The 27,458-nt window shown below is 37.2% G+C and overlaps 1 protein-coding gene across 2 annotated transcripts in view; it reads left to right on the forward strand.

Moving 5' to 3' along the window:
* LOC136258397 (protein mono-ADP-ribosyltransferase PARP4-like) overlaps positions 1-26,303 on the forward strand; it is a 49,101-nt gene extending 22,798 nt beyond the window's left edge. The window contains exons 37-59 of one of the 2 annotated variants that reach the window (XM_066051713.1): positions 3,140-3,370; positions 4,077-4,168; positions 4,224-4,292; positions 5,693-5,900; positions 6,243-6,370; positions 8,978-9,053; positions 9,731-9,759; positions 15,542-15,611; positions 16,425-16,564; positions 16,949-17,051; positions 17,947-17,978; positions 18,044-18,077; positions 18,511-18,541; positions 19,224-19,267; positions 19,320-19,508; positions 19,560-19,736; positions 20,156-20,208; positions 20,543-20,573; positions 24,126-24,254; positions 24,524-24,709; positions 24,769-24,998; positions 25,053-25,152; positions 25,853-26,303. In XM_066051713.1, the coding sequence (XP_065907785.1) occupies positions 3,140-3,370; positions 4,077-4,168; positions 4,224-4,292; positions 5,693-5,900; positions 6,243-6,370; positions 8,978-9,053; positions 9,731-9,759; positions 15,542-15,611; positions 16,425-16,564; positions 16,949-17,051; positions 17,947-17,978; positions 18,044-18,077; positions 18,511-18,541; positions 19,224-19,267; positions 19,320-19,508; positions 19,560-19,736; positions 20,156-20,208; positions 20,543-20,573; positions 24,126-24,254; positions 24,524-24,709; positions 24,769-24,998; positions 25,053-25,152; positions 25,853-26,127 (2,657 nt within the window). In that variant the 3' untranslated portion in view covers positions 26,128-26,303. Of the gene's footprint in view, positions 1-3,139; positions 3,371-4,076; positions 4,169-4,223; positions 4,293-5,692; positions 5,901-6,242; positions 6,371-8,977; positions 9,054-9,730; positions 9,760-15,541; positions 15,612-16,424; positions 16,565-16,948; positions 17,052-17,946; positions 17,979-18,043; positions 18,078-18,510; positions 18,542-19,223; positions 19,268-19,319; positions 19,737-20,155; positions 20,209-20,542; positions 20,574-24,125; positions 24,255-24,523; positions 24,710-24,768; positions 24,999-25,052; positions 25,153-25,852 lie in introns of both variants that reach the window. The other variant, XM_066051712.1, reaches the window with a different exon arrangement.
* Positions 26,304-27,458: the final 1,155 nt, after the last annotated feature.

Raw genomic sequence — 27,458 nt, forward strand, 5'->3', positions numbered from 1 at the left:
TATATATATATATATATATTGTGATAATTTGTCCTTGAAATCCAAATATACAAATTGTCACATTTATGAAAATTAACTTGTCAGACTACAGTTAGTTGTGCTACCGACTTCCATTGGCTATGCTTTCAAGTATGGAGTGTTTTTTACATTTGATTTTCTTGGCCAACCAACTTGAAATCAACTGTAGGTAGTATCTCAACAGATATAGAAGTAGAAGGACTCAGGTGAGTCCTTATTACACTGTGACCATTAATTCTAGTGTCAGCTTCTGCATTTCACATGTCTATACATATATGGAAGGTCTTCATGCTACTTCATGTACTGTGCTTCAAAGTACTTTTAAGTAGAACAAGTACCTTAAGTATATTACTTAGGTCTTAAGTATAAAAGTACAAGTACATTACATTTGTACAAAAAGTATAAGCACAAGTACTCTAAATGGTGTACTTAGGTGCACTTAAGTACAAGTACCAATGTACTTTGCCCCACGCCACACACAACACACGCACACAGTACATGCACACACACACAATACACGCACACACAACACACACACACTGTCCCATAGTAGAGTAACTGGTCATTCAACGGACACCATCACATGGACATCGTTATATCAGCCGGACCAGGGTACTAGCTACAATTGAAACTGCACTACTTTGAAGTACTAGCATTACTTATTCTTGTATAAAAATTATAGGAGCATAGCACAGCCACTGTGGATAAGAGAGCTGCACTTTTCGAGTCCTTCCGGACCATCAATTAACAGAGGAGTGATGCATATGCTGGACAACAAAGGAATTACTTCCATATTGCAAAAAAAACGTTATCCTTTTAGCTAACTACATGTCAGTCCATGCACATCATTCTATGTGGTCAGCCCTTGTGGTTGTCAATGAGTAGTCAGCCCCTCCCTCCCTCTTTAATGCAGCCATAAAGGCGCCAAGTAGCTAATCCTCAATGCACAGACTATAGCCAGCTACAAAAGTAACATTTTCTAGTGCATAGCTTTGGTGAATGGTTTGTTATGGCATTTGAAATCATCAATAACACATTTTAATAAGAAATATTCATAATGCATACGCATAGCTGCATTAGCTAGTTAATCACATGCAGGGTTGATTGCGATTCTGTAAAGTTTTCTGTAGGAAAATGCTCTTGAATGTCACAGCTATTGTTTTCTTTGCTTCAAATGGCTAAGTCAGTCTTCTTGGGTTTACCAGTTCACTCCAATCTGTACGATGACCATTACCTTAGCTTATTTAATAAACAATATTTACAGTGGGTTTAGGCCCTAATGAGTGACACTATTATAGTGCTGCATCATGCGTTATTATTAGCTAGACAATTACGCGTCACCTCCCACCCACACTGCGAATAGATTCCCAACGTAGCTACGGTACATGCATGGTAGTGTCCGGAATTAGATGCAGCCCGTTATTGTGCGGTTTCCGGAATTAGAAAACATATATTTGGTCTACTTTTCGACTTTCTCCTCTCCCAGTTTGACTAGCCACCTCTACTGATCCTTCATTGTCTAACATTGAACGTATGTTCCAAGTGCCAATTCACCAAGTTGGTAATCTCTTTGCTCTTAGTGCACAAGCGTATGAACCCTGTGAGGTGTGCAAATCCTCAGCAGGGCAAGAAGCCTAGAGTGACGCCATCAGACGACATCCTGAGCTCCACACACAAACACAAACTTCTTATGTCAACTTTAGCCAGCAGTAAGCAAAACTGCAATACTACCGTTGCCCGAGGTTCACTGCTTGGAGGCATTGACATACATTGCACTTAAAAGTACTGAACACACACACATTCATGCACACCCCTCCCTCCCCTCCCTCCCCTTCCTTCCGTCCTTCTCTGGGTGGGTCATGTGGCCTTCCTAATTGAATGGGACAGATAGCAGCAAAAGTGGACAGTTATGCCACCAGTGCACATCTGGTTTACTGGCAATGGTCATGGTGTAGCCACACAGAAACCAGAGGACCCATTGAATTCCAGCAGCAGCATGTGCCCTGGAATTATAACAATGTCCACCAAGCTGTGCCTGCTCTAAGTGCAGACTCTAGTATCTCCTGGGAGGCTTGCAAAACTTCCATAGGCGCACCAGGTTGGTGTGTACTAAGTAATCATACCATCAGGCGGTATCCTGGGCTTGGCACACAGCAACCCAACTTTGTGATTGTCCTCAACTTAGCTGGCTAAAAGTCGTTGCCCTTGAGTCACCTCATAGAGGTGCTGACCGACATGGTGTTAACACCGACCCAACACACACACACATCCACACACACACACACACACACACACACACACACACACACACACACACACACACACACACACACACACACACACACACACACACACACACACACACACACACACACACACACACACACACACACACACACACACACACACACATGTACTAGGGCTGGGACGAATATTGAAATTTACCTTCAAATATTTGTTAATAAAATGTTCGAGCATTCGAAGCTCCGGTGTTAGCTCTCAAGTTGTAGGTTTTCTTGTATTTATGCACATCCTTCTTAGGTTTTATCTTCCTAAACCTATTTAATAAGTTTGTAAGCATTTGGAAAGTACATAGCAGCAGTACTGAATGACGCAATCGATCGATTGCAAATGGGCGTGTCTGCTATACTGCAATCATACACAGGTAAACACCAAGTAATGGCTAAAAGTACGCTTTCCATGTATTATCTATCACTTTATAAGGCATTTTAAGGCTGCAACTATGGTAGCAAGCTGAACTGCGATGGTTTAAAAGTGGGCGTGGCACACGAAGATCGATCACGAAGAGACGAACATTTATTATGCAAGAGGAATAAGCAGCTGCAATAAAGATAACAACATTTATTTGTAATTCTTTTGTAGACTTTGAGTACATTACAAAGCTTCGAAGGATACTTTTATAATTCGAAGTTTACTTAACCTTCGAACCCACGAAGCATTCGAAGCTTCGTCCCAGCCCTAACATGTACACACACACACACACACACACACACATGGATGCACATGCACACATACATATAATATTATGTACATATATATGTATGTGCGCTCTGTTCATAGTTATATAAGCTAAAAATTTTATGAAATAAAACTTTTGTAGGACACTGTCCCTTGTTTATCAAGACTCTAACTGGAAAGACTATCACTACAGAGTTGTCATCCAAGGCAACCATTGCGGAGTTAAAGGCAAGTATACAAGACACAGAAGGTATTCCACCTGACCAACAAAGACTAGTGTTTGCTGGCCGACAACTTGAGGATGATCAGACCTTAGCTGACTATAACATTCAGAAGGAAGCTACCCTTCACTTGGTGTTAAGGCTCAGAGGAGGTAATGTATGTTTAAATAATATTTTCGATGTATTAATTTATTTGTCCCTCAATAGTTCTAATTACACTTACGTGTATTTGGAATATTGTTGTTGTGGAAAAGATTTGTGGACATTCTTTAGTTTTATTGGTCCAATTACCATTTATTTTCATGAGTAAACTTCTAGTGAATGTTTTGGTTAGGTAATGTAATGGCTGCAGCTCAAGTTGCTGTCAGACCTTCAGTGCTGGTCACTGTAAAGCTCTAATAATAAACTACAAATGTTTACTTACCAACACTGTTGACTGACTGCCTGCTTGCCTCCTGCCGCCTCCTTGCCTGCCTGCCTAACAATCAGAGGATGGCTACCACTTAACTGAATGATCTAGTTGCAAATAGTCACTTAGACATTGCAACCATGCCCCTTAATCTGTTGCATGGCTCGTAGTGAGATTGAGATACTCTAATAAAACAGTCACAAGCCACATGTGTATATCATAACTTTGCTATGTATAACAGGGTTCCGAATAATTTTTATTGCACCAGTTACTGTATACGTATATGCAGTGATAGCAATTTGGTAGTTGTTTTTCAGATGGATACAGCAATACAACAAGTCACATCAATGCTTGCATGATATACGTATCATGGTGTTTGGTATTGCTCAACCATATGTTTGCAAGTGTATAATTTACATGAATATAAACTGATATGTTTACATACATAGGACCTCCTAAGCGAGAAGAATTAGAAGAGGAAGATGATGAAGAAGGTTTTGGATTACCAGCTGTTATTGATACTGGAATGTTCAATGTCAAGGTGTGGGGCAAGTACCTTATGAATGGGAGTAAAATTCTTCTGTGTATTCTACTAGGCTGGTCTTGCTGGAGATGATGCTCCCAGAGCCGTTTTTCCAACTCTGGTAGGAAGGCCTCGACATCAGGTACTGCAATTTTAAAGTTTGAATTTTCTATGCATACGTACTACATACATAGTTTGGTTGACAAAGTGATCAATCTCCTTAAATGTGACTGGATTTAGGGAAACGATCCAAATTGCACATTAGAAGTTTTAAGATAAATTTTAAGTCATTACGACTTGTCAAGTGTAATGAGCATGCATATGAGATTTATACAGAAGATGTATCAATTACCTTTCAGACCACTTCCAGTACTTGTAGCTGTTTGTAGAGTTTGCTGGCACATAAGATAGAAAATCTATTGAGTTGGACAAGTAAAGTAGTATCACAAGTGCTGACAAAAGAGTGGAGGGGTGGGTTACAGAAAGACTTCAAAATAGAAGTATACTACAATTGGAGTCTAGACATTAGATAACAGGGCCATGTAACTCCCTAGTGGCTGATAAGCAACAGAACCAACACAGAAAATGTTTGGCTAACTGTAACAGGTTATCCACCAGGACTCTGCTACAGTAATTCTGATCAAGCCAGGTCCTTAACAAGGCCAGAAATTGCCATTTGAACTTACCATCACCCAGAAGAAATGGTTCTTTCAATCAGTTTGAGTAATGAGGGTTAAAAAAACTAATCATGTGGTAGTGTACTGGTGGTGTTAGTTTGAATTTGCAAGAAGTGCAATTTTTGATCTGCTTTTTAAAATCTGGTCACATTGCGTGTGTGTACACATACTGTACAGGTACGCGTATGTACACATGTGTATCATGTGTGGTTGTACCTACATACGTACGTATATTCAATTATCCATATCATTATTAAGAAGCAGAAGGGTAGTCTTTATCATGTGAAGAGTCATGTCTCTACTCTAAGCAATGACTGAAAATACATTATTTTAAGGTTGCAGAAAAAATTAACATGGTTGTAGAAATTTGCTGCAGACACTTGAGGGCACAATAACACACAAGACTGGAGTTTGTTTTTGCCAGTGATCATTGCTATTGTGTACTACAGTGTTAATGATCAGCATATACTAGTGCCAAAACAGATATCCGTATTATCTGGATATCCGGATAGTAATTGAATATCTGAAGAGTATTTAGAAGCCATCAGGATAGTTGCTAATAATTTCAGCCTTAACATTGATTATTATACCACAATCCCAATCATTGTACTAATACTATGCTTGCTTCTGGCCTAAGTTATGAGTACTCCTGTATAGCAAGCGGGTTCATGGCAAAATATGTCATGTTCAGTCAGTCATTCAGTCAGTCAGTCAGTCAGTCAGTCAGGATATCCGGATAATAAGTGATGATTTCACTAACCGTAGGATATCCGGAATAATTTAGTCCAGGATATCCGGATAGTAAAAATTGCTATCTGTTTCAGCCCTAGTACATACTGTAATACACTACATGTACACATTTTAGGGTGTTATGGTTGGAATGGGACAGAAAGATTCTTATGTTGGTGATGAAGCAGCTTCAAAAAGAGGAATTCTCACCCTCCGTAGTCCTTTTGAAAGACCACCACGGGCATCACGACCACCAGAGCCAGTACCAAGATCATCACCATTGATGGCAGTTGAACATGAACAGTCATTGCCAGCTAAATTTGCTGCTGCACGATTGAGTGAAAGTACGTATGTAATGTGTATTTCATTGTGTGTGGGTTTTTGTGTAGGGGATTAATTTACATGTTGAGAAATTTTATTTACTGTTTTATGACTGTTTGTACAATATGTGCCATAAACAAGAAGAATTTCTGTGTTCCAAGTCTGCTGTTTTATTGACAAGACCCTTCTTGTTAAACACGACAAAATCACACGCATTCTTTTATCTAAGGGTCGTGTGCATACGTATATACAGTATCCCTAGTTATCATCACAACCTACTTACGTCCATTAATTTCTATGCAGATGGAATGATGATGTACCAGTATATCTAATGCACAATGAGTTTGAATATTTTCTGTACATAGGTGAGGAGGAGTCTGGTGATGAAATGGGATTTGATCTTTTTGGTTCAGATGATGAGGGACCCAGTATAGTCCATCGTAAAGTGTTTAGTTCTCCACCTAAATCTCTAGTTTCAGATGATAATTTAAATGTATGTATGTACCTGTATGTACTGTGTATGTAGGTAAACACCTACAGGTCTGTACGTACATTCGTATGTATGCATGTATGTATGTGTGTGTGTGTTTGTGTGTGTGTGTGTGTGTGTGTGTGTGTGTGTGTGTGTGTGTGTGTGTGTGTGTGTGTGTATCATATAGTATAGTAGTATACAGTATATTAGGGATCATGGAGGTTTTGGTTTTTCTTGCCATAAATATCACCGAAATACCAGCTCCACAATTATTTTCCTGGTGCATTGGTAAGTATAACCAAGCCCAAAAGTTCCTTCAGTATGATCCAATAGATTGCTATGAAATCTGAATTTTCTTCTGGCTGGCTGGCTGCAGGCCAGCTGGCTGGCAGGCCGGCTGACTGACCAGACTGACTTACTAATGCCTTCAGACAAGCGTAGCTAGATAACGGCTAAAGCTACAGGCTTGATTTTTCACTGTTTGATGTCACTTCAGCCTGACAGGTGCCTTTTGGCATACCGCAGTACGTACAATGCATGCATCATTGACTTAGCTTTGTCCTCCTTTGTGTCCCATTTCTTTTTGCTGAGGTCTCAATTCACGGAAACATGATGACTTCCCTACGTATGTTTGTAAATAGAAATCATCTGTATTTCCATGGTGACTAGCAGAAGCACTTCTCCTACTGTTCTTTATTTGTAACACTGTGTGTAACATACAGAACATACAGTGAAAGTGAAGCAAAATGGCCATTTCACTTTCATATCAGTAATTAATAGTTGGGTGCATAAATTGTCCGTATTTTTCATGGTAACTAGAATGATTGCAGAGATGCTTCTCCTCCTACTATTCTTCGTTTTTAGTGCTGTGTAATGGCGTGAATATAGCTGAAAGTGAAGAGTGTGCGTGTGTGTGTGCGCGCGTGCTTGCTTGCATGCGTGCATGTGTATGTGTGGGCATGCATGTACGTATGTACAGTATGTACGTATGTACAGTATGTACGTATGTACAGTATGTACGTATGTACAGTATGTACGTATGTAATAGTTGTAACACAGGAGGGCTTTGCCTGATATGTACGCCCGACTGCCTGAGGGCCGTAGGCCAGAGGGCACACATATCAGGTAAAGCCTGAATGCCCCGTGTTACAGCTAATATGTAACACTTATTAGGCTGATAGCCTGTACCCAAGCCAAAACGAGTGCAACCGATCAATCACCCAAGCCAATACGAGTGCAGCCACTGGATGTATTATATATACATACCTAAAATTTTTGATTATGGGTCAGCAGCTAGTATGTTCTGGTTACGTTCGGTTTCGATGAACGGACGTATCCTAGAGATATGGAGAAATTCGATTACGCAAGTTTAATGTTTTAATCAGTGCTATTGAATCGTTTATAGAAAATTATGAAGTTCACTAAAGGCCTAGATAGGTAAGCTTGTTTGTAGAGTGGTTACTCCGTGCAGAGTGGTAGCTTCGTGATGGGGGCAAGTTCGTATTCGAAAATGTGTGGAAACGATCAGTGAATACTCGTACTCACCTTAGCCCAATGTTTTTCAACTTGTAGGGTGGTGAGGATATCAAAACGCTCTCTGTCTGAGTGGTTTTCGTGGCGAAATCCAAGTCGTGCATCGTAATCATGTGAGTATTAATCGATCCCCTCAATCGATTTTGGCATCAACGTCTATATAATCACTGCCCAGTTGTAGCTCCTTTGATCTGAGGTGTGAAAGTGTTGTACGTATGTATGTATGTATGTAGTGTATGTATGCATGTATGTATGCATGTATGCATGAATGTATGTAAGTGTATGTATGTGTGTATGTCTCATGCAGTAGAGTGTCAGCTAATTTCTTTACAAGACTGGTCTTCCATACATTGTGCATGTACACAGGGGCTAGCCACAAGATTTCTGTCTTGAAGTGGAATTCTTGGAATACTTTCTCTAAATTGCTAGTTTTGAGGCAGAAAGTGATGCATACACAAATTTTCACTTAAACAGTAAATGTAGCATGTATTGTTGGTGCTGCTATATGCTAAAACCTACACTCTACTGTTTATGCAGCTTTTGAATGGCCTTCATGCTGGTGTTCTTTAGCTAGCAAAGTGTTTCCTGTTAGGGCCAGCAATCAGTGAAGAATCTCTGGGCATGTTTGGGCATCATCATGTACCAGTAGTGCAAGTTTATTATAGCTATGCTGGTTTATCTATATGGCCAAGAGTTCATAATCACAAGTGGAAGGAAAATAATTTAATAGGAATTTTACAACCGGGACCAGGTGTAAGCACTCTAGGGTAGGCACACTGCAGTCGTAATTGTACTCAGTGCCCAAGTTATCAGGTTTATATCCTCCACGTGGCAGTTATGACAGTGAAAGGATTCAAGTATGTGATATCAAACACTTTCTGTGCATGCCATTTCAATCACCCTTGATACAGAGTTAACTCTGTTAAAATACAATACAATACAATACAATACAATAAAATGTACACTTATTCTAATAGAACGCACACCTCTTATCAAAGTGCTAAGTTTCTTTTGCAATTGGATATAACTTTCCACTGTCAATGTATTTAGTGTATGATCATAATTTTATATTTGTGTTTTTGTTTATGTAATTAGCTAATGAGCTTAGATGACTCGCTATTTGCTGATATTGAACCAGTATCACACAGATCAAGGTCCATAAGTTTTCATGGTATGTGTATGTTCGTAAATGCTATGTTTTATATACATATGTACCTGTATACTTAACTAAATAGGCATATGTATGTGTGTATATATGCGTACATACGCACGCACCCCAGTGGCAGATCTAGGATTTTTACAAGGGGGTTTCTGAAAGTTGGTATAGCTGAATAAGGCATCTGATGATATTCCTCCAGAAAAATTTGAGATTTTAGAAGCTCTGAGATCGGATTTTAGGCTATTTATAAACTGTAGCTTTAATTGCTCTATTAGAGTGATTTATTTGACTGCTCTATTAGAGTATCTTGATCATTTTAAATGCAGTGGGAGATGAAAAGTGAAGTGTTGCTGAGGGTTTAATAGCTATAAATGGTGTTAGTTAAATGCAACTGCATACATTCTACTGAAATACAGTGGTATATAGTTGTTTGCTATGACAAATCGTCAGTACAACAATGTTTATGTACTTAGACTGCCACTGAGCTAAGGGGGTTTTGATCCACCACTGCACCCATGCATGCATGCACACACGCACGCACGCACACTCACACACGCAACACACACACACACACACACACACACACACACACACTATATATATATACTGCATATATGTGTGTTGGTATACAACACAGGTATTTACATAAAACTTTAACTGCATACTTTCTGTACCATTTTGTTGCTTAGATGAAAATGAACTTTCAGTAAGATCACAGGTAAAATTGTACTAATATTTATATGTATGATACAGTTTTGTCAATTGAACGGTTAGTTCAGTTGACGTCTTTAGCTTATGTACACTTAGAAATTGGCTAGATTTATAAATTACATGAATTTGTGGTGATGCCTTTTCCATGAAAATTAATCCATTCTAAAATAAGTTCTTGTCTCCGTGGTACAATTCAATCCATGCAAAATCAGCCAAACAGCCTTCAAAATCCTGGGTGAAAAACTTTAAAAAGTTGTGAAATCAAAGGTAAAATGGCTGCTAATGATATTTGAGACCTGTTGAGCAATAACCAGCCATTTTTGCACATTCCTCAAATTCCATTTTATTACTTCTCTGTTATCTATAGTAACAAAGGAGTGGACAGCCAAAGTTTCAGCCTTTTATGATGAATCGTCTTGGAGTTATAGCGCTTGACAGTTGGAACAGTGATAAACTCAATTTGTACAGCAACAATGTGGGAAATAAATTACAGACACTTAGATAATCGATCACAACTTGCGATTAAAACATGCTACTAAGATGGGACTTGAGCACCATGAACTGGCAAATCAATCAAGGTATAGTGCTTTCCCTGTACTCCTCCATGTTGACAAAGAAGAAGGCCATTCCAAATAAAGATAACGACGTTGAATGCTGTTTTTACTGCATCGTAAATAAGCACCCATAACTCACATATCCTTTGCTGTGCAAACACAAAACAAAGATTTTCTTACTCACCATAAAAAGATCCATTGGTGTATAGGTTTTATTGATTTGAGCTTAATTTCAGTGCGTATGAAATCGATTAAAGCACACATAAATCTTTCATGTAACACGCATATTTTTACCCAGTGTATTTCAATACGGTTTTATGACAAAATAGAATTTTGCGATATCTGCCAGTTTTTGCTCAGCAGGTCACATTTATTATCATTAGCATCACTGCAGCTATTTCATGGCCCCCAGCTTTGATTTCACGACAGGCTTTTGAAGGCCATACCCTTTTTGCAGCTTGAATGGATTTCACTTCTTTTAAATGTACCCCAACACCAAGTGCTCTACCAGTACAACAAAAACAACCTACCAATCTGACACCAAAGCCAAAGATCTAGCTATGCAATAACCAATTAGCTAATACTGATAATTGCTCTTTAATTCTGTGCTTGTTTGTTCATGGCTATATGTGGCTATATATAAAGTTGCATTGTAGTGCCTTTATTTATTTGCAATAGTGTTTTATAACAAATCAAATCCTTTTCAGGTTGTTACGGTACCGCCTAAATGCAATGTCGCACTTGCCTGCACCTTGAGAGTGTTAAGAGATTAAAACCTTGCTAATTAAAGGGTGTGGCACCCATTTCGCGTGCAAGTCTTTATCCCTCGAATTGAAGGATGTGACTCGCCCACGAAAAGGATGCCACGCCCTTTAATTATCAAGTTTTTATCCCTCGCACTCTCAAGGAGCGGGTAAGTACGATATTGTGCTTGGGCGGTACCATAGGTACATGTACCGTTTTACTTGATTTGTGCCCCAGGGGTACTATTATTTTTGCCCAAAAATAAGGGTGAAACCCTTCGAATAGTGACGCACTGCGGTATTACTCAAGGGTGCACTGTTAATATTTTAAACCTGCCACTATTATAACTATTCTACATTATAGTTTTATAAAACAATCACAACATGTTTACTTCTTCTATACAGGACCAGTCCTTTCTTTCACTCAAGTCTTTGTAGCACAACTATGTCACCATAGATACCATATCCCTATCTATTATGATGTCACGCCTTGTGCTCTGTAGTCAATTTACTAACTAATATCCGGAATTTTGATTATGTGATAACCGTTTAAGTTTTGCCAGGACAATACCTTCCTTAACTCAAGATGGAGATTAATACTAAACGTATGAGAGCACTAGGTACTCTTCGAGGGTATAGGACAATTAAAATTATTTTCGGAAACAAGGACAAAGACCTTTGAATAGTACCGCACTGCGGTACTATTCGAGGGTGCAGCACAAGTTAGGTAATCCTAAGGCTGCAGCACATGTTGCTGTCAGACCTTCAGTGCTGGTCACTGTAAAGTGCTAATAATAATAATAATAATAATAAATCGAGTAAATACGGTATGCATGATTGTACAGGATTTTTATTTTACAGTGACTGTTCTATTAGAGTATCTCAATTTTTCATGCAAAACATGATAAGTTGCATTTGCTCAACTTTTGGCAAAGCAAACCCTGTGATAGAATACAATTTCCAGTCTGTTGTCACAAGTTTCGTTAGCATACGTAGCACTTATTATATTGATTATGACGATGATGATTGACACGAGTGGGTCTTAATATTGACTTTGATTTGATGGAATACTAGAGAAACATTGTACTGCATTTATTTGATTAGTTTTGTAATACTCTAATAGAGTGCACATTTTTTCGAGGATTTCTAACAGAATACACATAGAATGTTCTAGATTTTTTTTTTTGGGTAGATCTACAAAATTACAAACTTTTACTATTGAGTAGATTTTAGCTAGAATTTCTATTAATAAAGTTACCATAGAAATTAAGTGAGGTAAACAACCATGATAGCAGCGGCTCAGTGGTTAAGGATTTGGGTGTTCAGTATGGAGCTCCCTGGTTCAAACTCTGGCAAGGATTTTCTGCATTATTCATACACCTTTTTTTACCCCACAGTGACTGTTCTATTAGAGTATCTCAACCCCACGATTTAGTTTTTGCCTTGTAACTTATAGCTGTCAATGCGATATCTTTTAAACCACAAAAGGTTTGAGCTATGATGGTTAACCCATACGCCAGGGGTGTTGGCCATTGGGCATTTACCGACCAATTAGCAAGATATTTCATTGTTTGGTTTGAGTCGTCTGACATTTGTCAGGTCGGGGAAGGTTGAGTATAAGCTGTGGTTCTCACCTTCATTGTTACTCTAGTTGACATAATAACAATGTTCTGTTGCTAGGAGAATAAACTAACACTGTACATCACAGTGTAAACAAGTATTTTGAGGTAAATAGTGTTGTTGGCTGATTGGCTGGCAACCATGCCAGATTAGCCATAAAGCTGGTCTAACGTTTGTATGGTCATTACTAAAATAATAAAATCACCTCTGATACACATATTGATTTTTAAAGTTATTCCCTTAAGCGGTTTACCCTGTAGGCATGACAACAAGTCAGCTTTTTTAATGCAAATAATTGTCCGTAGATCTATGACTACTGTATTTATCAGATTTGCACCAAACTTGATACATGATTTTGCCAATACGTTTTTAAAGTGCACAAAGGTTCAAGAAAATCGAGCTGCGCATTTGCATTTTATAATGGTTTTAGTAAAGTGTGCAAAAAGAATAATAACATAAGCCCCCAAGCCCTGTAAATGAGAAGAAATTAGGCCAGTGTTTGAGGCTCGTATTTCACAATTGTGTTGCTCAAATTTGATATGTGGGGTGCTGAAGTTAGAGGCACTTGCAATGTAAAGTGATTCCAATTTGAGAAGGGCACACAAAGCTATGTATGTATGTATGCGTAATAATCACTTTTTCTTTTTTCCTTTAAATATACTCACAGTGTGACGGGCCGGCTTTCTTGGCTGCACAACACACTACCGTATGTCTTGATTTCTCACCAAGATTAGCCTTCCATACATCCATCATTAACAATCATGTACACAGTGGCATGGCCACATGATTTCAGTCTTAAAGTGGGGGTATTTCTCTAGATTGCTCATTTTGAGGCAAAAAGTGATGCATACACAACTTTTCACTTAAGCAGTAACTGTAGCATGTATTGTTGGTGCTGCTATACCCCTATAACTACACACTGCTGTTTATGCAGCTTTTGAATTTACCTCCATGCCAGTGTTCTTTAGCTGGCAAAGTTTTCCTTTTAGGGTCAACAATCAGTGAAGAATCTCTGGGCCTGTTTAGTTCTCTAATTAAAGTTCAAAATATCACGTGACTGCCTCATTGATCAATTGTTCTGCAGCTTTGCTAGTTTAGGATACGTTTAACTTGGTCTATTTTAACTTCAGTTTACATTGATTCTCCATGTACGTAGGTTTCTTGCACAAATGATCACAGACTGTACCATGCCATTTGTTTTCACTGTAGCAATGTAATTGTCATGAATACTGCACAACTGCCAACCAGTGCATGTTTACCAAAACTACAAGGCTGAAATAAAAGTTTGACATAATTTTAAACCTAAGTTTGTCTGAACCACCCAACCTTCCTGATTACGCCCCTAATACACAGTTGCTCCTTATAATGGAAAGCTACGTAGAATAAGATGTTATTTTATGATTGTTTTGTGATGGAATACGAGTTTGCTAAAAATAAAGAACCTGTTACGGTACGTGTCACTAGCCAGAGGTTTAGGGAGTGTTCAACAAAATCAACAAAACATGGAGATCTAACAGTAACATGGAGATCTAACAGTAACATGGAGATTAAACAGTGGAGTAATTTATTACACTATAGGTTTAACATTATTGCATACTGGAGAGCTAATATCCTTTCAACCAATGTCGAATATTTATCTACATAGTATGCCTAATGGTAGTCTTCACAGTCTCTGCAGCACCCTTTTTTCCTTGGTAACTTCTATTGCACGTGTGACATATTTAGAAGTACTCTGTGCTGAAACTGTCTATATAAACCACTTTGATATATTAAGCCAGAGAAACTGAATTATATAATAATGTACTTTAAATGTATCTTATGTAAAGTATATTTGTACAAAGTATTTTAAAGCTAGCTACTGTTCACATAAAAGAGCTTCTATGGAATCAATTCTGTTATGAGGGTTTTTGTAGGAAAGGAGTCATAAGGACTTCTGTCAAAGCCTTCTACTTACTTTTATATAGCTACATATGTGGTCAAACTTTGCTTATGCTGCCTGATGGTTTAGAATATATAGAGTGTATTCACATGAGGTCATAAATGCGGCATTTATTTAAGACACGTGCGGCGTTTATTTGAGACGTGTGGATAAAGCCCCAATAGTATACAATAGAAAATAATTGCGTCTTTGTTCTTTCTAACAGACCTTGTACAGGAGCAGCTATTTTGTGACTATGTGGTAACCACCTATGAGTGGGTAGCAACATACTAGAAGCATGAAATTGTAGCTGGTCTACTTCCTGATGTAGCAGTGGAACACTTCATCTTGTGTAGGGACTTGGCGGACTCCATGGTCATTTTTCAGAAACCATACTAATTACGCTCATATCCTTGTAGTACTTTATTATTCATTTTAGGCGACTACTGCACTGCCATTAAGTGGCTGTTCAGTGCATTTGTGATGGTGAGAAGACGCGTGGGAGAATTGTTTCGTTTAGCCCATAGTTTGTTGACACCAGAGGTAGAGAGAAAACCAATTTGTGGCAGTATAGCAATAGTCTATTAATGGATAATGACATACTAGAAGCACAATGGAGTAGCTGGTCTGCTTTTTGAAATGTTCACCACAGTACCCGCCATATCGTGACATACGTGGGCGAACAGATGGGGCGTTATATTGCTATGTCAGAAAGTAGATCAGCTACAAGGTTGTACTTCTAGTATGCTATTACCCATCCATGGTGATTACCACATAACCACGAATTGGCTGTTGCTGTACCAGGTCTTATGTTATTGACCAGAAATTGTCTGGTGTCTGGACATTATTTTGCACACTGAAGTACCTGGCTAGTTGTATATGTAGCTTGTACAAATGTTCATCCACTTTTTAAAATTTTGTTGCTCACTCATCATCACATAACAATTTACTCAGGAATCACTGATGTCCAGTGATGACGAGCCCTACGTTGAACAATATATTCCAAGTTCAAAAAGCAGAGGAGGTACGTATATTGCACACATACATACGGTAACAAAATATGTACATGTGTACCGTATTATTTGCATGCTCGTATTATTTTCAAGTCCCTTACATGTACATACATGTGAATAGATAACGACAATAATTGAGGCATGTGTAGTTAGGTGTTGGCAAATTTGTCTACATAATTTATGTGACTGAATTTTGGAAAATCACCCTGGCTTATTGTCACACCTGAATTTTTGAAACTAGCATGGCGCTATTAATAGCAGAAAACACTTTCTAAATTTTTTCTTGTAATTCAAGGTACAGGTATCTATGGTTTATTCTACGTTTAAATGGGTACGAATTTAAACTTACACTGTGTTTCAGAGCTAAATATTTAATACGTTGATTCTGTAGAATGCACCCATAAAGGTGATTTTCCAAAATTCAATCACATAATTATGTATTGTAACTTGCAATATTTGACATACTTTTTGTGCCTATACATGTGTGCACACTGTATGTACGTGTGAGCCTGTGTACATGCAGTAAAAATAAATGTCATATATATATGGTTATTTCACTCACAATGTACCATGCTATGAGGTACGTATGTCTAATTCTCAAATGAAAACTGTGTAGAATTTTTATGTGTGCTGGCTAACATGTGTGAACTTTTCTAGACATACGTACATACATTTGTAACTGTATGTACTATACTCTGCATGCAATTTATATGGTGACCAGAAATACATACATACCCCCAAGTACTCATATTCAACTTTATACACACTGGCTATTTTAGTAAGTATTAAATTATGTGACTACATGTGTGTCTTCATAATTATAGTTGCAGAATTGAAGGCTTTAGTTGAGATGGTAAAGGCCACAATGGATGAAAACATTGACAAAGTGTTACAAAGAGGTGAACGATTAGACGATTTGTTAGAGAGATCTGAAGACCTATCTAGTCGAGCAATGATGTTCCAGGTGGTTAATTAAACCTACTGTATGTAAATACTTACTTGCATACTAGCTGAGCACTGTCTGTATAATAAATGCACACGGTACCGCTCAAATGCAACGTTCCCTTGCGAGAGTGCAAGCGATTAAAAAGCTCACTAATTAAAGGGCGTCGCACTCATTTCAATTGCAAGTATTCATCCCATTTCATTTGAGATGAATACTCACAAGCAAAAAGGTGCCAAACCCTTTATTGGCACATACATACATACGTATGTTACTACACATGCATAAATGTACTGTAATACTTTCGTGTGTTTGGAACAAGAGACATGTATAGGTGAACATAACAAGCAAAAATACGGTTGGCATAAACATTGATGTCATAACTATGTATGTTTTGTACTGTAGAAATGTGCTTCTAAGCTGAGCAATACTCTTGAACTTGCAGGAGATTTACCAGAGAGTGGAAGAATAGCACAAGAGTTAGAAAAAGTCTCTTCTCCTGTGATGAGTATGTACATTCTGTGTACATACAGTTTTAATCTCTTAAGAATAATTTTTACGTGTTAATAAATATGATGTGTTATTCTTTGTCAATTCAAATAATGTATCCATACAGTTATGCCATATACGGTATGTAGCTGATACTGTAATTGTGTTGTTTCCAGTTGCTTAAATATGCCAAGACTGTACATTATACTGATTGAATAACTTCATACTTGAATATGTACTTACGTACATACGTAATCCTCTTAGTCATGCATAGAAATATTTGCAACCATCAACTACGTAGGTGCATACGTACGTATGTTGGCATGAAACTTGTCACAGTAATACTACATATGTGGCATTTAAATCTGTGATATAGCCAATCAAATTACAGAAAAAATGATAAAATTGTGAATTGATTCAAAAAGAGCACTTATATGAAAATGGAGACTTATGTAAATCTTATTGCCCTACTATGATAGCAGTCAAGAGTTGTCATAAACCTTCCCATTTTCAAGGATTGGAGGTACTTGCATTGTATGTTCACATTGAGCTCAATCATTAACACACTTGGGTATGGCATTGTATAAGATTTTTGAAATTTGGCTCATGCTTGACAGACTGATTTTTTTTCATTCAAATGTCTGACATTTTATTTACAACCATATCAAAGTTCCGCCGTACATTTTGTGTGGAGAACCCACAAAGGTACACAGTATGGTACAACTCTTTCCTAAACTTGTACATGCCTAATGGGGCCACATCACTCATTACTACATCACTAATCATCTGGTTTGCTGAAATGTTAGAAAAGGCAATTTTTAGCTTTTTTCACAAGTATCAGCTCAATGTGTGGATATGATGTTAACTGCATTACAGTAAAGTAATAAATACTCTTATATCTTTCATTTTTTTAGTGAGAAAGTTAAAGAAGAAGAAAAAGTCTCTGGTTAGTTAGTTACAATATTTGAATATTTCATGTATTTGTTCTTGTTTTTTTTTTTTGCATTACAGGAAGATACTCCTGCAATGGCTTTACGAGGGAAAGGTATGTACATGATCAATCGAATGCTTAAGAATCATCTAAATGTTTGAAGTATATTGCATACATGATCCCCTGGCCAAAAAAAACTGATTAATTTGCATTTTTTGCAATAAAATGCATGACATACATCTGCTAATACAAATATGATTTTATGCACTTTTAAATCACTTTGGTAAACAGTAAAACAAGACTGATACTGTATCACTGTCTTAAAGTATTGAGATACAACAATGTATCAATGCATTTCCCCATCTCCATAAAGAGTCAAAGTATACACGTGGTTCGACATCAAAAGCAATTTTCCTATGATATTGTTAGGGCAATACTACAGCTAATACTTTGGGGTAAAGATCCAGTGGTATGTATCTTAAGGTACACACTTGCAAATATAGTATACCTGTCACTATTAGTTACATTATCTGTATTCTTTGTTTAGCATTTGAACGTAAAAAGGAAACAGCTCAACTGTAAGAACTTGTACTTGAATGGTTGTATGTATGTTATATTAATGTGTGTTATTGTATTGATAATTTGTGTTCAACAGTAGCCATTATTGACATTCATATTTAGTTGTGCTGTAGGCAGTTTACAAACACTGGTGGTGTTTATCATACAAGACAGTACAAAATAGCCTTAAAATTTCATTTATAGTTAAGCAGTAGCAAATTATGAACATGTTTTTCACACAAAACCTTGGATATGTATTGAAGAGAAAGAACATATTCATTTCTTTTGATTTACATAATATTGTGTAGAAAGTCAAGTAATCCTGAACAGACAAATGTACCTATACCACAGTGCTATATGCTTGTTTGCAAGTGGTTTGGCTAATGTGTCTACATAATATAGGCACCAAGGCTCAAATTGAATAAACGTCTAATACTCCTTGTGATGGTACCATAGACATACACAGTTTTGCATAATCATATCACAATGGAGCTTAATATGGAACCCAAGTTGTTAGATTCTAACCTTTCTCTTCCATGCATATATCATTTATTTTCTCCCTGTACTCTACTTAATTATCTACGAATGGTACTTACGTCTGAAGATGAATATAATGATTTTAAAATTCAGCTATCAGTATATATTTTGTGTACTGCACATGTGTAGTGCATACATGATATGACAGAGTCTGGTCTATTTTAGTAAACCACTATCAAGCATTGCCCCACCACCACCACCCCCTCCTGGTAAGTACAAAATTTATGTGCCACTATCATTATGTACCAAAAATTCTTTTAGGTGCAGGTCTGTTTGCAGCAGTTCCAGCCCCACCCCTACCACCTAGAGGCCTACCCCCGCCACCTGGTCCACCTCCACTACCTGGAGGCCCACCCCCACCACCCGGTCCTTTATCACTTCAAAGTGGACAACAAACATCACAGACATACATAAAGATGCATGGGGCTGCACCTCCTCCACCACCTTCAAGTGACTTATTTCAAACACTTGATTCACGGCCTGAACCTATGTATTCTGCAGCTGCACAATTGTTTGGAGCTCCACCTCCGCCTCCACCACCTGGAGTTACATTTGGAGCACCAGTCTTTCCTCCCTCATCATTCAGTTTGTCAACAAAGCATGAATCATATCGCGTACCTCCACCACGAGGAGGAGCTCCACCCAAACCTCCTCAGGCCCCGATACCAAAACCACGAGGTACAGGTGTATGTACATACACGATGTGGTATAAAGAATGTGTGTAGCGTAATAAGATTTGTAATACACTCTCTGCTGGTGTATAGGTATTCAACATTGAATTTGTCTGGAAACAAGTCAAGTATTGTATACTGCTCAATTGCATGTATGTATAGAGTGATCATTCAACATTAAGAACTACAGCAGTCATTTGTTAGCTCTTTCTACTATATTGTGCTACTAGTACCATTTCAAAAGATAGCAATGTGATTTCCATACATAATGGTGTGTATATGGCAGTGTATTGCAAATAAACAGCTATACAATCTACAGCTATAATATCTGGATACATTTAAAAGACAGTGTGTTTGTTTGTTTTCCACTATCATCATACAATTTAATGTGCTATGAATTATTATGTATATCTGTCATGTTTATAGCAAAGGCAGCTGTAATGCCAATGGCAAGACGCAGATCTTCATTTTCTATGGAAGTAAGAAAATCATAACATAGCTAAGTATGTAATCCTTTCTGTTTAGTGAGTGCCACTTAAAAATATTATGCGCACTGTTATGCATGGATATATGTATTGTAAAATCCCCCAGCCATGTGATGCTATTGTGAGAAAATAATGTTGGTGGACTATCAATCAGTCAAGCAATTCATGTGTCCTATATTGTTTGTTTGTTTTACTTCTTAAATGTTGTGCATATTCTCTCTTGGACTATAGTTGGGGTTGAAGCTATAAATCCTTGCACACTGTTTTGTCTCTTATTCTATCCATTTTCCATTGTAAATATTTCATCGTTATAATGTGTCTTTTGTAGGAAGAGGTGAAGAGTGCTCCTGTAGTGACAAGTATGTTTACATTACCATAATAGCTACACTTTTCCAAATGTACGTATTAACATACATTGAATTATGAAGTTAAATTCTATCACCAAAATTCTTGTGTATATGTGCGCATACATATACGTACCTATAAGTTATGTAAACTATGTGTATGTTGAAATGTGTGCATAACTTTGCTGGTTGTATGCAATGTAATTCTTCAAATTAAAAAAAAAAACATTGCGCAGTAGGCTAAAGTAAGTTTAGCTTGTTGCTATTTGATTTAAAATAGAGGTGTACCGACTGTCAAATGTTGATTAAAGTCCCACACTGTCACTTTATAAGTTATAGGTGTAACACACCCATGAGGTTTGTATATGATTTGTAAACATGACATCTGAGGCTTGAGGGTAGAGTTGTTTACAAATCAGATACAAACTGAATGGGTGTGCTACAACTGATTTGTGGTATGGGGCGTGCGCAGATAAAAGGTGCCCATTTTGTAACATGGAGGCTAATATTGGCTACCGTTGAGCGCTGTGTACGAGGACTGGTTTTACTCACTAATTACTTCATTGTTAGCTAGTTTATTCATTGATAGCATGTTTCTTGTAGGTGTATGTCAATGCCAATCACTCCATCCACTGTACTGCATCACATCATTTAGATGGGTGTGGCTGAAGTGTCTGTATTCATTGTTGAGTGTTGCAGCGCTATATATAGATGGGTTTAGCAGAAAGGTGTGATCACCTTATGTAACCTAAAAACTCAGTCATTTTTGTACGGCAAAAATGTGTAGCTTGAAATGCAGAAATTGGTGTTCACAATGCTCTCCAGTTGTTGTGCTATTGGGTATAGGAAGTAAGGAACATGGAATTGCACCTTAAAGACCCCGAGACTCACCCTCACCTGGCTGTGAGGATTTTGCACTGGAAAGAGTGGTTCAGTTAGAAGCCAACTTGAGCCACATTTGAGGAAAGAAGCCACACAAAACCAGGAGAGAATCCATGCAACTCGAGCCGCATTTGGTTCACTAGACTGTGTAGAGAATGACCAGATTAGCTAGTGCCAGAGCTTGCTTATTCTGAGCATTAAGAAATGTCTGTGTATTTGCAACCAAAGCCTAATAATGTGAGACACAAACCCTGTTCATGGTTAGAAGCTGAAGTGTATACTTTGCATGTTCATATATCACATAAATACAAGGCTTGCTGTCATTGCAGATAGCAATGCTATAACTTGGTAGTCTGGCTACAGACTGTTGGTGTAACAGTTGAAGAATATCATAGGACGTTGGTTTATTCTACCCCAGCAGCTTCTTCCAGAGGAAACTGTCATAGTAGAAGCATCCAGTACTGGTTTTTTTACTTTTTCCTTAAAAGAGGAGACTGGAAATAATCATGTAGAAAGACATTAACTACTGTACACGTGCATGGTTCATGCGTGTGTAATATGCTGTGATCAAGCATATGTTCTGCTCTGTTTGTAAAAATAGTTATACAAATAGTTATACAAATATCTTTTGGTTAAATTTATGTAACGAAATTCACAAAATAATGTGCTTTGCAAGTGTTTGTAGTACGAAAATTTGCAGCCATTTCAAGATCATCATTTGACATGTAACTTTGTTCATCTGGCTCAGGATTCATTACTCACTTTCACTGATCTGTAAAACTCAATGATGCTGAACTACTTTGTAGTTATTTAGCAGCACCATGCGTCCTTCCAGCACTTTGCATGATACTGGATGCTTATGTCACTGTGTTAAATAAAATGAGATATTCTTCTCTTGATAGAATGTGATCCAGATTTAACCAGCCTGATGTCACATCATATGTTGAGGATGCAAACAGATATTCCAGTATTAGCTATCTAAAATCATCTTGAAATAATAGTGTGAAGAATGTAGCTTTCTAGCATTGAAATGAGTCTTGAATGTTCACAACACCTCGTCCGACACAGTCTGATAGCTTTCCTACTGCTGACGTTCGAAACTGCACTGAGAATCCTCCTCTCAGGTTCTTTGTAGAGCTCAGTTCTACTCCTCATTGTGTGTATACAACAGCACAACAACTGGAAGACATTCTAGACACGCATTCAAGCTTCATGTTTTTGTCCTACAAAAATGATGGACGTATAATTCAAATATTTTTTAGGTGACTATGTTGTCCCGCTAAACCCATCTATAATAACTTAATTTATTAGTGAACGAGGTATACAGATACCGACTCAGCCCAGTGGTTGAACTGCTTCCCATTCATTCATGGCTGCAGTGCTTTGTGTATATGCATTCCAGAGCAATTCATCTCCTTGATGTATTAGTCAAATTCATTACCTTGTATTGTGACTTCCTGTGTTGGTCTGGTGTATGAGTTTGTTTGATGTCTTTGAACTATTAGTGACCGGACTGTGTGGCTAAAAGGAGGTACTTAGCCACATTACAATTATTTGTAAACTGATTTAGAACTATATCGAATCAGCTTTGTTTATTGGTTTTATAATATTATTTTATATTGGTCATTGGAATATCGACTAAAAGTCTAGTTTAAGGTTACGGAATAGGTTTAAATGCGTGGGCGGAACAAATTACAAAACCTGCTTTAAACCAAACAGGGATAAATAATTTCAACAACTGTGTTGTGTTAACAATACAACTAATTGTGCTTGTTTGTTTTTACTACAGAACAACGACTGTTCTTGGGTGTGTGGTCTACAATAGAGCGATGTTTTATAATCAAAACGCGCCGCCAAAAACCAGACTAACAGATTACTGAATCCTTATAATTTCAACACAAGTGGCTAAACAACTAAAATATCTAGGTCCTGTGGAAGCGATTTTTTAAGTTACTGGTAGTATAGACGTTTTATTGAACTTTTAGTAGTTTTTTCGGGTGAAACAAGCTCTTTGAAGGCTTGTATCTGAGTCACTAGGGAGAAACATGCCAAAAACGCTTCCACAGGACCTAAAAAATTTAATAAACAGTATCACTATGCCCCAGAAAAGCCAATAGAGCCTACAGCTTTTGCTGTATTTGGCGGCGGAAAAACATGGTAGTGACAGCTGGAGCTGAGCGATGTACGGGCTGGCTTACTTGTGTTACTACAACAAATAGTAGTGTTCCACCTGCCTCAAACTACACTGTAGCTATATAAAAACATTAAATATGAAGGACTTCACCTTCATTTAAAACTTTTCACACTGCTAGACTGGTTTCATGGGCTTCTCAAAAAATATCGATAGGCATTCAAAATTTTGAATGATTGCCCGTGACTATACCGTAACCTTAAAATAATGGATCTTGTGCACGCAAAGAAGTATAAACTACATAAAAAGTGATTCTTGTTAACATCATTGTAGAAATTTTTTGACTGCCTTCTTTGGCTCCTAAGTTTGCTTTTTTAACTATTGCACCCTCTTTTCACAGCTTGGCTGTTTTGACATGATATAACTGAGAGTGCGATCTAATTTTGTTGGTTGACATGTTGTATAAGATTGACTAGCAAACATCTCCAGTTGCTGTGTTTATCACTTCCATACAACAGCTCATTGCAATGACATTGTGCTCTTGTAATCAATAGGAAATTTGATGAAGGCATCAGCTACCTCAGCTACTACAACATCAGCAACCGTTGGCGGTAGAGGTGGATTGTTGAGCTCTATTAAAAAAGGAGCACAACTGAAGAGTGTGTCTAAAGCATTGCCTACAGGTAAAGATATGTTGAAGGAACTCTGATTCACTGTACATATACCTGTACATTTTACTTGCTACTAAAGTGTAGAAAGCATATGTGTTATGACTCATTTTACGAACACATCTTTGTGTTATGTGGTACTTTACATGCTACAGTTTGCTAAGTAATTCTTAAAATCAAACCAGTTGTATCGCAGATGTGTAGATGATGTTAGATATATTGTTCCATGTACATCATTCCAGATACACAGGAGCATATCATGAGAACACATTTTCTTTTCTTAGAAGTTGTCAAGGATTCCTCCCAATCAATACAGACTGCTTTAGCTGCAGCACTGAGTAGACGTTCTGTGACTCTAAGTCTAGATAAGGAGGACAGTGATGAAGATTTTAGTGATGACGATTGGGGCAGTGATGATGACGATGATGATGAATTTGGTGGAGGCGGTGGTGGTGGTTCAAGATACTATGGTAAATAGTGATTTTCACTGGTGTGCATGTTTACTAACCTGTTTTGTGCTGTGCTTCAGCACGGTTGACAAAGGATATTAAAAAAGACAAGAAAGAAAAGGAGACAGAAAGGGCAAGGGAAGAGAGAGAAAGACGTGATGTAATGCAGGAAGAAATGAAACAAAAGCGTGAAGAGGCAAAGCAGGCATTGCTAGAACAAATGAAACGAAAAGTTGAAGAGGAGGAAAGGAAGAAACAAGAATATGTGCCACAGGAAGCAACAGTCAAGCAACTCTTCCGCTCACAAAATGTATATTATAGATTTTATATTTGTTTACTTGTTATGTTTGTGTATATTTCTTAGACAACAACATTTAGTTGGACCTTGGCTGATGTTAGCTCACTCAATTTGAACGACAAGAAAATTTTAAAGCTTTTAGAAGATGCAGGAGCCAAATCTCTAGGTATTTATATATACTGATTGAAAAATAATTTCATGTTAATTATGCATTCGGTACCTTATTGTTGCTGTCTTTTGACTAACTGCAGAGGTGTATCCAGGATTTTTCAAAGGTGGTTTCTAGATTTGGTTATGAGGTATAGGTTTGGGGATCTGGGGGTGTAGCCCCTTAATTTTAAACATTAAAATGCTTCAAAATTTATTAGTTTATGATTTCATGGATGGTATAAAGTTATAAACTATATGCTTGGTTCCTGTCCTAAAATTATGTTAATTTATATGGCTGGTCGTGATCCAATCTATTGAAATGAAAAACTCACTGCTAGCTATAATATTTAAATTTCAAGTTAGTCTTTTATTTATAATTTATGAATGTTCTATTTGACTGCTGTATTAGAATACATCTGACTGTTCTATTAGAGTATATCAATCTTTATAAAAAATTTTAAAACCTTAGCCCACATTAATTTTGTGAAATAAATGTACTGCCCTGTCCTGTTCATATTTGTTTTGTATATGTGTGCTGCCAAACTACAACATAGTGTGGTGTTTCTGGTGTCCTGATGCAAGCCCACAAGTTAAAATTTCAGAGGGGGTTTCTGAAATCCTAAATACACCCCTGAACTGTGTGTGATACAATATAGTGCATGTACATAGCTTTTACTGTATGTCCATAGCAAAAAAATTTTTACTGTACTCTTTAGGTGCCACTGTGTTTCAAGCTCTTTGTGTGTTGGTAGCCAGTGAGATTGTTGTCTATTATATTAAGAAATATGTTCAGAAAATGGTCTCCAAGGCTGTCATAACAGATGAAGATGTTACTAAGATTCTTAAAGGAGATGATCTACAAAAATTTACTAAAGCAGTTGAATTTCTCAAGTCAGCTAACAGAAAACATCCCAGCCTTTATAAACGACTGGAGCTGGGTAATAGTTGGGATGAGGTGATTGTGAAGATTGTTGCTACGTGTCATAATTGAATTGAGACAAGAGTGTTTATTTTTGTTAACCATAATGATGTGTGTTATTAACATTTCTTACCTGTATAATTAATTGTTTGTAATTGTAAAGAAATTTAATAGGCATTGCATAGGAAATAATAAAATATTTTTAACATGTGTTTTAAATATCCTAATGATGGTTTACTCTGTCGCAAGTATTTCACCCATTTTATACTGTAATATTAGCTTGAGCGATTGTGTCGGATTCGGTCACATTTACAGTCCTATGACAGTGGTGCATGGTGCAACTTTATTTCTCAATCTGTATGCTTTTAATTTCACACAGTTTACCTTTGTAAATATGTTTAACAGAAAAGGAACCTAGGGTATGGTTGGTATCAAACCCAGTTATAAAAATTGGAACCCACAATTGATAATACTCGACACCATTCACTGTTTGAAGTTTCTTAGTTTACTAGAGTGGTGTATCCCCAGTATATGGAAACAGTTAATTGTTTGTTATTTTAGTAGTTTTTCAGTAAACCTGCATTCACTGATGTGTTACTGAGAGTTTAAAACTTAGTAAAACAATTGTGTTCCATAAACTAAAAGTTACTGACATTTTACTATTGGTATAACTGGTATGGTAAAGCAGCTTAACAAATCAGTAAACTAAAAACCTTCAAGAAGTGATTACACGTGCTTATACAGTGGTCACACAATCTCTACTCACGATCATGGTGGAAGGGTGAATCCTGTTGTAAAAATTGCATTTTGAAAATGTTATATTGTAGGTAATAACTTTGGGAACTAAAAGTGAAAATAATTGGAAGCAGGTTTTGTAGTTAAACTACACTTACTACAGTAAATAATTTGAGGCAATACAATGGTCATAAGTGGCTATAAAGTTTATACTTTGTTTTTAACTTTCATGACCTTTATTTTACACATTTCAATGAGGGATTTCCCCAGACCACTAAATTTGCATTCTAGTGTGCTCTATATACCACCATTATACCTTCTTAATCTTTTCTTCTTTGCATAGTACACAGTCACTACACACGGTCGTCTGGTCATGATCACTGAATACATAATTATTATGAAACATTACAATGCCAGTGACTCTAATAGCTGTTGTGATTTTGTTGTAATCAACTGCATGTATTATATTTACATGACTGCTCTATTAGAGTATTTTGTGCTTCAACCTTGCAACAAAGTTTTCAACATAGACGAAGCTTCCTAGGGTTTGGTAGAACAGATTTGTTATCAACAAAGACCAAATAATTCTATATATTATACTCTGAGTAAATTTTATGGCTATGTCTGTGTAATGCATAGTTTGGATGTCCTGGAAATGAAGTCATTAT

This window comes from Dysidea avara, chromosome 6, assembly GCF_963678975.1.
Source record: "Dysidea avara chromosome 6, odDysAvar1.4, whole genome shotgun sequence".
NCBI lineage: Eukaryota > Metazoa > Porifera > Demospongiae > Dictyoceratida > Dysideidae > Dysidea > Dysidea avara.